The sequence below is a fragment of the Hermetia illucens genome, chromosome 6 (genome assembly GCF_905115235.1).
Source record: "Hermetia illucens chromosome 6, iHerIll2.2.curated.20191125, whole genome shotgun sequence".
Taxonomy (NCBI): Eukaryota; Metazoa; Arthropoda; class Insecta; order Diptera; family Stratiomyidae; genus Hermetia; species Hermetia illucens.
Genome location: NC_051854.1, coordinates 10,431,568 through 10,445,754, shown reverse-complemented (window position 1 = coordinate 10,445,754; position 14,187 = coordinate 10,431,568). Strand labels below are relative to the sequence as shown.

At 43.2% G+C, this 14,187-nt stretch overlaps 1 protein-coding gene across 3 annotated transcripts in view; it reads left to right on the top strand.

Annotated features, from left to right (window-relative positions):
- Positions 1 to 14,187, top strand: part of LOC119660596 (multidrug resistance-associated protein 4-like) — a 49,099-nt gene continuing 34,912 nt past the window's right edge. For 2 of the 3 annotated variants that reach the window (XM_038069273.1, XM_038069272.1), the window contains exons 1-5: positions 25 to 900; positions 7,770 to 7,934; positions 7,993 to 8,378; positions 8,436 to 8,533; positions 8,626 to 9,575. In XM_038069273.1, coding sequence (XP_037925201.1) covers positions 716 to 900; positions 7,770 to 7,934; positions 7,993 to 8,378; positions 8,436 to 8,533; positions 8,626 to 9,575 — 1,784 coding nt within the window. In that variant the 5' untranslated portion in view covers positions 25 to 715. Of the gene's footprint in view, positions 901 to 7,769; positions 7,935 to 7,992; positions 8,379 to 8,435; positions 8,534 to 8,625; positions 9,576 to 14,187 lie in introns of all 3 variants that reach the window. The other variant, XM_038069271.1, reaches the window with a different exon arrangement.

Genomic DNA, 14,187 nt, shown 5'->3' with positions numbered 1-14,187 from the left:
ATTTGAGGGACCGCGAACCGCGCAAATTGATTAGTTAGTCCCCGCCAGTGCCTTAAGATTGATCGTATTTTTAATTGCATAGTATAAGGCTCAGAATCGTAGATCCTAGATCCTGGATTGGGTGGTGTGCCCCTTTGTATCCATAAGTGATGCCCAAAAAAGATAGTTTTCGCACTTTTTTTAAACCATTTTAATTTCAAAATTTTCTTGTGAAAGATACAATTTAGGTCGATATTACACTGGTCGTAAAGTTTGATTCTAACTTACTCGATGCAGTTCAAGGTTCAGTGCAAAGTTTTTGGTGAATCTGAACAGTGAGACTCGTGGATTAAAGGCGACGAACAAAGTTACCAATATGTGGAAATTAAAACGAAATTATTAAATATACATAATTGCTTTATTCAACCCCATAAAAAGAGCAGATTAGACTAATAAATTGCAAAAATTCACTTCGTAATCTCCGTCGATAACAAAGCCCTAAATTGGATAGTGATTCGGCAGTTTGGAGTTAATTTTGTTCTTTTTATTGAAGTGATATTGGAAGGGAGTTCAAAATTGGAAAAAGATACATTTAACTCCTGAAAAGTGCATGGAAAGTGTAAAATTAATTAATTTGTTTTAATGCTGCCGGGTTTTAGTGAATTTGTGACCCGGCCCAATTGCACATAGATTTGCCTTTTTTTTTGTGGAAAAAAAGATACAAAGGAGTATCTAGATGGAGGCTGTACAGCGTGAGCTAGAACCCAATCCCAGGGATGGAGCGAATATCCTTTCGCAGATATTTCTTATTTGGACGGCGAAAATTTTCAAAGTTGGATACAGAAAAGTTTTGGATGTTACGGATCTTTTTCGACCCCTTCACTCAGACCAATCTGATGTTTTGGGGGATCGATTGGAAGCGTGAGTATCTGAGAAATAGAAATTTGCTAATAACTTATGGACGTCAATTTAATCTGTAGTTAGTGTTTTAATACTTAAGAATACCGTTGGATACGTGATTCCACTGCAGCGAAAAGTTATAGGAGGCTTGTTGTAAACGGCGCCCAATGTGGGACCAAAAACCATTAGCAATACAAAGCTGGCTTTAAAAAAATAGCTCAGACTGAAGGTTTCCGCTCATCCCTTCAGTATAAGACCTTCTGAAATTTCAAGGCTAAATATCTTATACTTTTGCTGTTCAAGATGTGATTATAATAAATGGATACATTTCTACATACGAGAGTTATCCACTTAGAAGCTGGAGGATTCATTTTCCGATGCCCCTTCGCAAAAGTTTCTCGGTAACTCCTTCACCCAATTTTCCACTTCCTTCATTGGTTGAGAACTTTTTCAAGGTCAGGGAATTGAGCAGATGGTAATCTGAAGAGGCCAAACCAGAGGATTGAAAACGTCCCATCCAAAAGAGTTCAGGAGTTGCTTCGTAGCGTAAAAAGGGCGAAGTTTGAAATTGATTTATTCTGAATTCAATTTTTAGGGTCTCCAAACACCTACGTTTCTCTCTAGCCGAAATACGGATGCCATGATTTTTTCGGCTGAAATTGTGGCTTGGAATTTTTTGGCCGAGGATGAAATGGTGTCATGCCATTGCTGAGACCCTCTCTTTGTTTCAGGCGTGTACTGGGTAACTAACTAACCTCATTAAAAATATTAACTGGAGTTTTTTCCTTCACAATGAAGTAGCGGATTACGGCGTGGGTTTCGCACTTAGCGAGATGATTCCGGGCCAAGATTTTTTCAGAATAATTACCCCATTTTGAAGGGGAGGAGTCAAGCTACACGGGAGTCTCGCTAATATGATGAAAAATAATTCCCAATGTCCGCGACACCAGAGTACACTTGCTTCCTGAAGGTCCCTTCTTTCTTCGGGAAGTTTGGAAACGAAGTAACTTTCATAAGAGTCGAATTTGTTCAGATTATTAAGCTCCTTACAAATTTCTGCAAGACTATATCCTAGGTACCGCAAAAAATGATTTTGGATTTCAGAATTATAGGGGAATCCGAAAATGATTTCTGATTGAACACTTCCTTACCAGCTTTTTTAATTTTGTGAAATCATACACTAGCAGGCTAGCATACTGCCCCTATTATACACCAATGGATTACTACTTATAATGCAATCAAAAAGAATCTCAACTCGTTCGCTGATATTTGAATTGGTCCAAGTTTGTGTCTTTAGCCTCAACAACCGGTACTCGGTCTAGGCCTGCCTTAATAAGGAATTCCAGACATCCCAGTTTTGCGCCGAGGTTCACCAATTCGATATCCCTAAAAGCTGTCTGGCGGCCTGACCTACCCTTACAGACTTTTCGGGCTGGATCATTCTCATCCATACGGATTAAATGACCCGCTCACCGCAACCTATTGAGCCGGATTTTATCCACAAGCTCACGGTCATGGTATCGCTCATAGATTTCGACGTTATGTAGGCTACGGAATCGTCCATCGTCATCAAAGGGGCCAAAAATTCTTCGGAGGATTCTTCTCTCGAACGCGGCCAAGAGTTCGCAATTCTTCTTGCTAAGAATACAAGTGTCCGAGGAATACATGAGGACTGGCAAGATCATAGTCTTGTACAGTAAGACCTTTGACCCTATGGTGAGACGTTTCGAGCGAAACAGTTTTTGTAAGCTTAAATAGGCTCTGTTGGCGGCCTGCAACCGTGCGCAGATTCCATCGTCATAACCAAAGTTGTACTCTCCTATCCTTATTCTTCCTATTTGACCAGTGCGGTTTGATGTTGTTGGTTGGTTGGTTTTCGGTGCTGACGTTGCCACCATGTACTTTGTCTTGCCTTCATTGATGTGCAGCCCAAGATCTTGCTCCGATTGCCGCCTGCTCGATTTGGATGAAGGCAGTTTTTACGTCTCGGGTGGTTCTTCTCATGATGTCGATATCGTCAGCATAGGCCAGTAGTTGGGTGGACTTAAAGAGGATCGTACCTCTTGCATTTACCTCATCATCACGGCTCACTTTCTCGAGGGCCAGGTTAAAGAGAACGCATGATAGGGCATCCTTTTGTTGAAGACCGTTGTTGATGTTGAATGGTCTTGAGAGTGATTCTGCTGCTTTTATCTGGCCTCGCATTTGGTCAGGATTAGAATAGTCAGTCTTATCAATTTCGTTGGGATACAGAACTCTCTCATGGCCGTGTAGAGTTGTACTCTCTCTAGGCTATGCTGACTTTTTAATAAAACTTCCGTGCTTGGTGCGGTTGCTCTCTGTACTTTTCGAGTTCACAGACCTGTTCGTTTTACCAGACTTCCTTTTTTCGTCTGTGAAGTCGTTTCCCCGCTCGCCGCAGTTCGTGATAATTCTCTGCGCGTGCCACGTTGTTTGAGAATGCAACATTACTTGGTATGCAGCATTCTTCCGTTCCGTTGCTAGCTTACATTCATCATCAAACCAGCCATTCCGGCTCTTTTTACGGCTGGAGCCAAGTATGTTTGTGGCCGTATCAATGATAACATTCTTCAGGTGATTGTGAAGATCATTTGTTGATGCCTCATCTCCAGGATCTCTGTTGACTGCGGTTATTGCGGCATCTATTTCCCTCTTATAGGTGTTGCAGAGGGCTGTATTGTGACTGGCTTCCGTATTCACTTTCACCTGATTGTCAGAGGGGATTCTGGGTGGTGTTGTTATTCGAGCTCGGAGCACCATGCCAACGAGATAGTGATCAGATTCTATATTGGCCCTCCCTATATGTTCTGAGATTCATCAAGGCTGAGAGGTGGCGGCGTTCAATCAACACGTGGTCAATTTGGTTGGAAGTGGTCCGGTCTGGTGAGGGCCACGTTTGCTTCTGGACCGCTTTCTGCGCAAACCAGGTACTTTGGACAACCATTTTATGTGACACTGCTAATTGAATAATCTGCAGTCCTTTATTATTTGTATTGTAAGCTATGGGACCCAACGTATCGCCTGAATATGGGCTCCGTCCTACTTGGCTGTTAAAATCCCCAAGTATGATTTTAATATCATATCTGGGACAGGCTTTTAGGGTTCGTTCTACTGGCTCGTGGAAGGTATGTTCCGACTCTGCAGACTCCTCTGTAGGGGCGTGAACGTTAATGAGGCTTACATTTGTAAAAGTGCAAGCGAAAAGTGCATAGCCTTTCACTGATGTTTTCAAAGCCGATAACATCAGGTTCAATTTTTTGGCTGACTAAGAGACCTACTTCGAGCACATGGTTTACTGGATGGCCACTATAATATATGGTGTCGCGACTCTTCTCCAGGAAATCGGTCCCTGTCCAACAGATGCGTTGGTTACATAGGCCTTATTTTGGGACAGGGTATCGGCTAGCTGCTCAACAGCTTCATCTCTGTAGAGGGAGCGCACGTTCCATAAGAAAATGCGGAAATCGTTATTCCGTTTTCCTTGCCGGGCTCGTCCATCCAGTCCGAGGCTCCTGTTGTGACTTGGTAACGGGTTGTTTTCCGTGTAGGGTTGTCAGCCCTACCCAACCCCCAACCTGTAGGACCAGTTGGTACATTTTGTCCGGTTTTTAGGCGCGGGAGACTCGCCTTCATCCTTCTCCGTCTGTAGTTTTTTCATAAAGAAAGAACTTCCAGCGATCACCACGTGGAGGTGGAGATAGGGTTTGATAGTAGAGCAGTTGGTGTTGGTTCAGCAGGCGTTTATGCTCTATCGTGGGTACCGATCCACGTTTTTCCCTCGGACATATACTAGTCTTCGACCACCACTTGCTTTATGGCTTATTTTTCCAACCGATCCTGTCGCGTTTCTTTTGGAGCTGCACTTCCCACTCCTCTGCCCCCTCCTCTGGCGTCCTACAGGGACCTATTCTGGACCCTTTGTCAGGCTTTATACTTATACTTACTGCTCCTCTGATTTTGACTCCATCCAATCCTCCTTAGCTGCTCCGTGATCTGTTCAACTTCTCGTAACTGTGATTGTCTTGCCCTTGAAAATGTGTTGACTTTTCTGTAAGAAAAACCTCCCTCGTGCGGACTATTCCTCCTTTCTCCCTCCTAACAGCGTAGATCGTATCTGGATTTATGCAAATTTTTTAAACTCTCCTCAGGTCTCATGGACTGCTCCGCTGCTAACGACATCATCTGCCGTCCTCTATCTTTATAACATATGTAACGTAGATATTTTCAACGTGCCCTTCGCAGAGCTCGAAGTCTACTTCCATTTCCCGATTCCTAGGCTTTGTCAAAATTACAAGGCACAACAGCGGACTCTAAAGCTCAGAAGCCAGATTATAGCCCAATCGTAAAGCGCCTATCCCGAAAGGCTATAGGACTTAGATATGTTATATGTATCTGAGAAAAGTCTTTTTCCACTTTCCATCTGTCGATCGAAAATATGATGTCACAACCTTGCAACCCATCGCTCATCTTTTACTTATCTTATTTAGGAGTTATCTTCTAAAAGTGCATAACAAAAGGGCCGCTAACTATGGTTTCGAGGGGAAATTTTACTTTTATGTTACTACTACGGTTGCCCGTTTGGAAGGGTTGCAGAGGCCCGCTAAACTCAACATGAGCCGTTGTCGCGATTTGGCTGTTATGGTCGGAGAGAAACCTTTGCTGCTGCGCAGGCAACAAGAATTTTGAAACCTCTTTGAAGAATGTTGATGAACATTGGGGTGGAATTGAAAGGGTCTTTACCTATGGTAAGGATCACGTAATCGATGACGTACCACAGAGACTTGATATCTTATGGCTTAGAATAAAAACTGGGAGGAGAATTGATGAAGGTGAGAGTTTTGTTGATAACTAGGAGAGGTTAGCCCTGGGGGTGTTGGAGCCTTTATACTGTGATACAGGGGAGGGAAAGCTGTTGGAAATCAAAATGATTTCGTTACTGTATATTGCATTATGAACGAGCTTACAGGTAGATGTAAACCTGGTGGTGCTATGAAGGGCAGTAGCGAAAGTAGCTTAAGAGATTAAAGGTTAAAAAAATCCTGCGATTTTCAATTTTGTAAAGTCTGTAGGGTTCTACCTCTTGCAGATGATTTCACATGCCAATGTACCACGAAGAAAACGGTGAACTCATGCGAATCTAGACACTCAAGCGTAGTAAAGTCTCTGGCATTTAAAGTAGCCCTGCAGAAGTTTTTTTGGCAATTTTTACGGAATAGCTGTTGTTCGAGTAGAAGTAGAGAATGATCGTTACCATTGTAAAGAAGGATATTCGTTTTTAGGCTGAATTCAGGGGTCAGATTCCACAGAAGTGTTAGGTTTAGATCACTTGCTAGGAATGGATGATACCTCTATTGCTGGCTCGGGCAGGCAGTGGAATCCTTAATCCTAGGGAAGATTATGAGCGAGTTCTCCTTCAAGCATGTGAATGATAGGTTTCCTTGAAAGTCCTGGCGGAAGTTGAAATACATAACCAAAAATCGCTTACCACGGTGTCTACAAGTTGACGTTCTCGATTAGTTTCTCGGTTGTTGGTATATTAGGGGACGTGTGCTTTTTAGAAGGCATTAGAACATATAAGTACGTGCAAGTAGAGCGCTTGCTTCATCTTTATGATAAGGCTTGTATCCCAGTAATATAAGCACTGGGTATGTCAACATAGGCTTTTAGTGCTGTGGTTATCTCAAGGGGAGGTACTTATCCGGATCAAAAGCAAAACCCTTAGGACCTTCTTTAACTCTGAAAAATTCAAAAGAGTTCTTCCTTGATATTCGGAGATATCGCACATTTGTTGCGTTCCACCACTGATTCTTTTTCAATCTTCTTGTGATGAGGAAGCAGAGCGACAATAATTTCTTTTAGAATGGGGAAACATGTTTTTGATGATTCTCGGTCACCCTGAATCTTTGCATAGGTTTGAACTAGTTTTCTGCCCAGAAATTTTCGACATATTTCCAATCGTCGCTACCAGGTTTGCCTTTGAACTTCTGGTTAAGTCCCCTTGCTGGAAAACAGGCAGCATTGCAAATTCATTGGTCTGCCAGGAATTGAGCTTCCTACTGAGGAGCAGTCGCTTATAGTAACATCAGATGACTTCTCCTATGGTCATACCTTTCAGGGATACATCGTTTTCGAGCACCACGGCCTGCTATCCAAGCGGACCTGCTTTCTAGAGCTTGATTCCTCCTTGATCTATGTTGGTGACTTTGAATACAGTTCCACTATAGATCTCCGGTCCCTTCCTTGGAAAATATATGAAGTCCTAAGATTCCTAAGTGAGACGTCCGGCAGCGCGATTGCTTCGACCACAATATTGGATATTTGGCTGTCTTACTCGGAAGCCCACTCCCTAACATCCTTAGCCATGATTTTTGGTGCACGTCCACTTGCATCCAACAATACTCAGTACCTGCTTATGTTCGACAAGTGTAATTCTTGTGGAAGCATAGCAGCTGTTTTTATGGTTTGCTTTCAAATTTGTTCTTTTGAATCTTACTTCCAGGGTTTGCATTACCTCCTCAAAGGTCTACTCTCCGTATGCCCATAACGTTGTCCGGCCTGCCTTCTTCGCGGATGGTTACCGAAAGTAACTCCTGTGCCGCTCTGAACTAGTTGAGATTGATTTGTATTACCTTAACTGCGATCCATATTAAGGTCCTTCTTTTGAGTAGACATACAAAGTTCGGAGTCGGTAGAACTATCTTCATAGAAAAAACTACCAGTAAACGTAAAGGCAAGACAAGATTTAGGAGAAATGGTGACTCTAGGATAACCCAATAAACTCTCAGGAAGGAGATGTTCTTTGCTTATTATATATCCCATTGCCTATTATTTATTAAAGAGATTAAAATCCTATTTGTTTCTACTTACAGAACCTGGTATGGACAGATGAAAAACAAAAAACCATCCTTGCTGAAGGCAGTCTTCAAGACATTTTGGAAAGATTTAGCCATTATGGCGGTATATGCTCTAATCTCTGATTTCGGTGTTCGTCTGTTCCAACCCCTAGTTTTGGGTCAGCTACTGGAATTTTTCAAGTAATAATTTCAAAACAATAATTCTATCCCACCACTAACATTTCATTACCCCTATTAGATTGGACGCTGATGCAAAAGACCCTGACGCTCGGTACTACTGGGGAGCTACCCTAGTTGTCCTTACTGCTATAGGATCCTTAACTTTCAACCACTATACGATGACTGCGTTCCTCACAGGAATGAGGATTCGAGTGGCTGTATGCAGTCTTATCTATCGAAAAGCTCTGAGGTTATCCCGAACGGCGTTGGGTGAAACGGCTCCTGGAAAAGTGGTAAACCTGCTGTCTAACGATGTCAGCCGTTTCGATATGGTGTCTATCTTCGTCAATTCTATGTGGTCGGCTCCGTTATTGACAATTGTTATTGCTGTGATGCTGTACTTAGAGATCGGATATTCGGGGTTGATTGGAATGGTTGTGATCGCCTTTGTCGCCTCCTTGCAATGTAAGTCGAATTAGATTTTTGGCTCTCTGAGTAGGGTCTAATCAAATTATTTTCCAGCATACACTGCTAAACTGTCATTGAAGTTCCGATACCAGACGGCCGTGCGAACTGACGAGAGGGTTCGCTTTATGGACGAAATTGTTTCCGGAATTCAGGTGAGCTTATGGTCTCTTACTTTCCATTAAGGGTGCAGGTTTTTGCAGGGAGTAGAAATTTACTTTTAACAATTGCACGTCATTTTTTTCAGGTCATCAAAATGTACGCTTGGGAGAAACCATTTGCTAAAATTATTTCTTTCGCTCGAAAACTGGAATTGAAAATAGTTCGTAAAAATACACACGTGCGCGCTCTCTACATGACCTTTAACTTGTTCACTACTCGAGGTGCGATTTTCATCACACTCATGACCCTGGCTTTGGATGGTAGTGAAGTCACGGCAGCCAAGGTGTTCGTGGTAACCTCATACTACAATATCCTATCGGCAATCATGGCACAAATGTTTGTTCGTGGAGTAGCTGAAATGGCTGAAGCTTTTGTGTCCTTTAGACGTCTTCAAGCCTTCTTGGATTACGAAGAGAAAGATGTCAACAAAAAAGATTTCCTGAATCAGTTTGGTCTAAATGTTGATGCTGGTGATAAAGTTAAAGAGAACGGAGTTGAAACACTAGACAAGGACATTGCATTGCAATTGAGACACGCATCTGCCAAGTGGTCGGCTCCCAATCCAAATGCAACTAAACAATATGACACCAAAAAGAAGACCAAGCAATCAAAGAAGTTGAAGAAACTGGCGAAGAAAAGAGGATCTACCCCTAAACAGGAAACTGATTTTAAAGACAGACCTACTTTGGACGACGTCAGCATCGACTTTAAAAAAGGAAAATTAATTGGCATCATTGGAGCAGTTGGCTCGGGAAAATCATCTCTTCTTCAAGCGATATTGGAGGAACTGCCACTCAAGACAGGATCAGTAAATTGTCCGGGAAAAATTTCATATGCTTGCCAGGAACCTTGGGTGTTCTCCGCTACAGTTCGTCAAAATATCTTATTTGGTCAAGAGATGGACAGAGTTCGGTATGATTCAGTGGTGAAAGCGTGTGCCCTACTTAAGGATTTCGAACAGTTCCCAGATGGAGATATGACGATAATTGGGGAGAAAGGAGCTTCACTTTCTGGTGGTCAGAAAGCACGTATCAAGTAAGTGGAATTTGAATTGTTTTACTTGAAATTATAAAAGTATATAAAGACGTATTTTTTGGAGTCCTTTCCGAGCATTTTGCGGAAAGTTGACCACAAAGGGGTTTACACATTTTTGGTTGGATTGAATGGAATCTATCCATATTTAGAGGATTTCGGGGGTGTGCATGCAATATTGTCAGGTTCACCTAGTTATCAGTGATGGATGATGGGTCATAAGGCGCTAATAACAATAATTTCAAGGGAAGAATTCGGTAATTTTTTGTTATTTTCTTAAACATGTTTGAAAGTCGTTAAAATGGCTTCAGCAATCCTTTGCCAGGAGATAGAGTGCAGGATGGTTTCACTGATTGACCTGAACTCCCTGTAACCGTGGCTCTGGGTTTGCGATGTTGGTTACTGTTGAACTGCTGACAAGTAACGAAATGGTTAAAGTCCTGCCTTTTAACGATCAGGAAATCTAAGCTACCAATCGGATTTCAATGGATTGAGCACTGCAGATTGTTGGCTTGATTGATTTTTGAGAGGTCTTTGTCGGACTTGGGGCGGTATCTATGTGGTGTCCTAATGTTGGTCTGGTTCAGCATTTTCCACTTTGAAAAACTTGTTCGTTCCACTGATCACCGTCATTGCAGATGAAGACGTGCCTTGGAGCTGAAGTATTCGCCTATGAAGTATAATGGCTGACCATATTCTATCTCTTTGGCGTTGGATTCGAGGTTTGCCAAGCTTCAATCCAGTGGCTATTTTATCAAAATATCGCTACTTTACAGTAATGGGGTAATGGTTCTAGCTCCAGCCAGCGTAAGAAAGGATCCGCCATCATCAGGCCGTACAGTTGCCCCCCTAATAAGGCATAATAATAAGATCCAGATGCACTTGCTCGAATGTGGATAGTGGTGGGGCGAAGGTCTGGACTAACGTGGTTACATGACAAGTCGCTTTTGATTGTTGCCAATTATTGCTACGTCGCATCCAATTTTTTCAGTCAACTTTGACAGATGACTAAATATACCTCTGAATTTCCAATTTAACGGTGGAATTTGTTCAAGGTAGAATAGGTTGTCTACGCTGCCGAAAAAGGTTATCCGCAATGGTATAAGGCCGGATGATGCCAATAAATACATCACACCAAGCCTTGCAACTGGCACTCGGAATCTGAAATCGCTGCAATCTAAGGCTAATTTCAATGACGGCGTAAGTTTGTGGTTTATGCTCCGTAAAAATGTCGAGCCCTTTTGTTGCAGCCAGAGTGCTATTGCCAGGTACATAAGCAGTATTTTCTGGTCGCACGGTTCCTTAGCCTTAGCTGTTTCGAGAAGAAATCCAATGATCCCCAATTATTATTGATCCAGTATTGGAGGACAATTGCGAAGTCAGATGCGGATGGCCAAAAGTGTATCGAGTTTCGGATGTATAGACAACCTAGCCTGTGCCAGTGCCTTTCTAGAAGCTACTTAAGCTGCGGCGCATCCCATGGTAAGCTCCATGAATTGGATTATTTTTGCTGACTGAGCAGTTGTGTAAGATATTTGTCACCGACTTTGTAATGACGGCGTAAACTTCAATGGCAGCACTCCCGTATATTGCAGTTGTGAATCAGCTTACAAAAACTGTTCCGCTCGAAACGTCTCACCATGGGGTCAAAGCTCAAAACTGTATAAGGCAATGATCTTGCCAGTCCTCCTGTATTCCTCGGAAACTTGGGTTCTTAGCAAGAAGAATTGCGAACTCTTGGCCGCATTCGAGAGACGAATCCTCCGAAGAATTTTTGGCCCCCTACATGAGGATGGACGATTCCGTAGCCTACATAACGACGAAATCTATAAGCGATACCATGACCGTCCGGTTGTGGATAAAATCCGGCTCAATAAGTTACGGTGGGCGGGTCATTTAATCCAGGATGATCCCACCCGGAAAGTCTATAAGGGCAATATCTATGGTAGAAAAAGAAGACTAGGCAGACTCTGCCTAAGATGGAGCGATGGCGGTGGTCAGGACGCCTGACAGCTTTTACGGATACCGAATTGGTGGACCTCAGCGCAAAACCGGGATGACTGGAGTTCCTTATTAAGGCAGGCCTAGACCGGCTACCGGTTGTTGCGCCGTTGATGATGATGATGAATCTGTTACATTTTACTTTATGAACTCGGGCTCTACTATTTTAAATTATTCGGGGGAAGTGCTATGCACCAACAGAGATCAGCCTTATAAAGAAAAGAAGGCTTCCTTCGAGCACAAACAGTTGAAGAAAGACTTCCAAAAATTGATATTGTAATGGTTATGGGTGATCTGAATGCTAAAGTTGGCTCTGACAATACTTTGCGCAAGGATTTAATAATAACAAGAACGAAAGGTTTTTACAGTGGATTCTGCAAAATCCCGCCCTGTCCTTGTTAGTCCTCTATTCGAGCACATCAAGTTATGTCTCGACTGGCCGATAACGAACGACCACGTTACAATCAGCGGTAGATTCAGGAGTTATGTTTTAATTGTGCATAATAATGGAGATGCTGGCTTCGACGTAGAAAGAGGCAAACGTCTGATGAGGTGTAAAGTTTCAAAAGACATTGGTCTCGACACGCCACCCAGTAAAACCACCATCACCCCCCTCCCCCCGTGGAACCATCAATAGATATTATATTACAGGGTGGAGGTCCATCACTCTACTTTGATCTCCTTTCTTCTAGAAGCGGCGTCCGCAATTCCGCTTTCCTGGTCTCCTCTGCCTTTTAGAGTTTCCTGTGCAACCATGGAGTTGATCGCATCCTAACCCTACCAACGGGATAGCATTCTATGCACCATATTTTCTGGCGCTAGTATCGCTACTAGTGTTTTTCTCATAGTGGAAGAATACGTGCTCTAGGGCCTCCGGTTGGACAATCGAGTTATGTATCCAGTTTAAATCTATACAGGTACTGGCGATATCCTCTGTGTTCCGTCTGAAACTGGGTAAGATGTTATTGAAGTCACGTGCTGTCACTCCGATCAATCCTTAAAGGCAGGGATGAACTTGTTTCTCCACCGACCCTCCCCCGAGCGTTCATAACACTCTTGTCATCTATCTCTAGATCTCACCATTTCGGCCTTCTTCATTTGCGGTAAAGGAGAGACGAACTTCGCGTTGTATATGTTGCACATCTCATCGGCCAGGATGTCAATCGGTATCATTCCCGAGATGACGAACACTGCATCATCTAAGACAGTCATGAAGACCGAACATACTGTCAGCGCTCTTCTTTTATAGACTGCGCCAAGTATATTAGCACTAAATTAGATCAGCAATGCCTTTCTCCCAACTGGGGTTGCATAAGGCAAGATCGAGCTCTCCAACCTGGTTATTAGCAACCTAGAAACATGCCGTGGCCCCTCCCTACTACGTCCGGATACTTTCAGCAAACATACTACATGTGCAGCTTGTAACTGAACTTCGCGTCTATCATTGCACTTAAGTATTTGCTGGTCGGCTTGAAAATGACGATATGGTTCCCAGTTTGAATACGTGCTTATTTTTTTTACGGCGCTTGGTGATGGGGATCGCTTTCGGTTTTTCCTTCACAAGTGTCAAAACAGAACTCTCTCGCTAACCCTTAAAAGTACTGATTGCTTCGCACAAGTGTAACTGAGCATTTTGGAGATGCATTGTGACCTCAGTACTATATCGTCAGCGTAATCCACCATCCCGGCTTCCGATCCCAGAAGATTGAGGATATCGTTGTACATGTTCCATAGTATTGGTCCCAGTACGAAGCCCTGTTGGACATCCGCAGAGACACTGTACTCCTGGGGTTCGTTGCCGGTGTCATAACAGAGCTTCCGTTCTCTCAGATAGCTATCGACAATAGCAGCGAGGAAAGTTGGAACGCTAATCGTCCGCAGAGAATTTCGTACAAGGTTCCAATTAGCCAAATCGAATGCACTTCTCACATCCAGGGTAACCACAATGCAATATTTGCTGATAATATCCTTTCCGAGCCAGTGACCAATTTTGGCTTTACGGAGCCCATACTGTCAATCTGAGAGGGCTCCTTAGCTCTCAACAACCGGGTGTAATCTACTGTAGATTACTCGCTGTAGCACGTTCCGTACAGTTTCCAGAAGGCATATAGGTCTGCAGGACGATGGATGATGAACTAACCCTAGGCAGCAGTGCCAACTTCAGCCGCTTCCATGCAACAGGAAATATCCCTTTGGACATTTACGCTTGTAATAACTCATCGAACATTTGTGTCCTGAGTTTCATGGCAAGTTTAAGGGCCCAATTCGGTATGCCATCCATATCTTGGGCTTTAACTGTCTCTTATTCTACGTCGATTTCAGCAGCAATTCGTCTCTTGTAACCGGTGGAATTGCCGTCGCATTCGGAGGTTGCTGATAGATGTCAGTACCCTCTTCTTGCTGGAGGAACAACTCCTAGATGATTTTAAATAGGAGGGTAGGTCACGTGATTTCCGGAGATGGACGGCTTCTGATTCGCTCCATTACGATTCTATAGCCGCTCCCTCACGGTTTACATACGCTTTCCGAGCAGAGTTTCTTCAAGCATTCCCTTTGACTCCATTGGATGGCGTTTTTGAGGATTTTGTCGGCTTCCTTATAGGAACACTCTTTT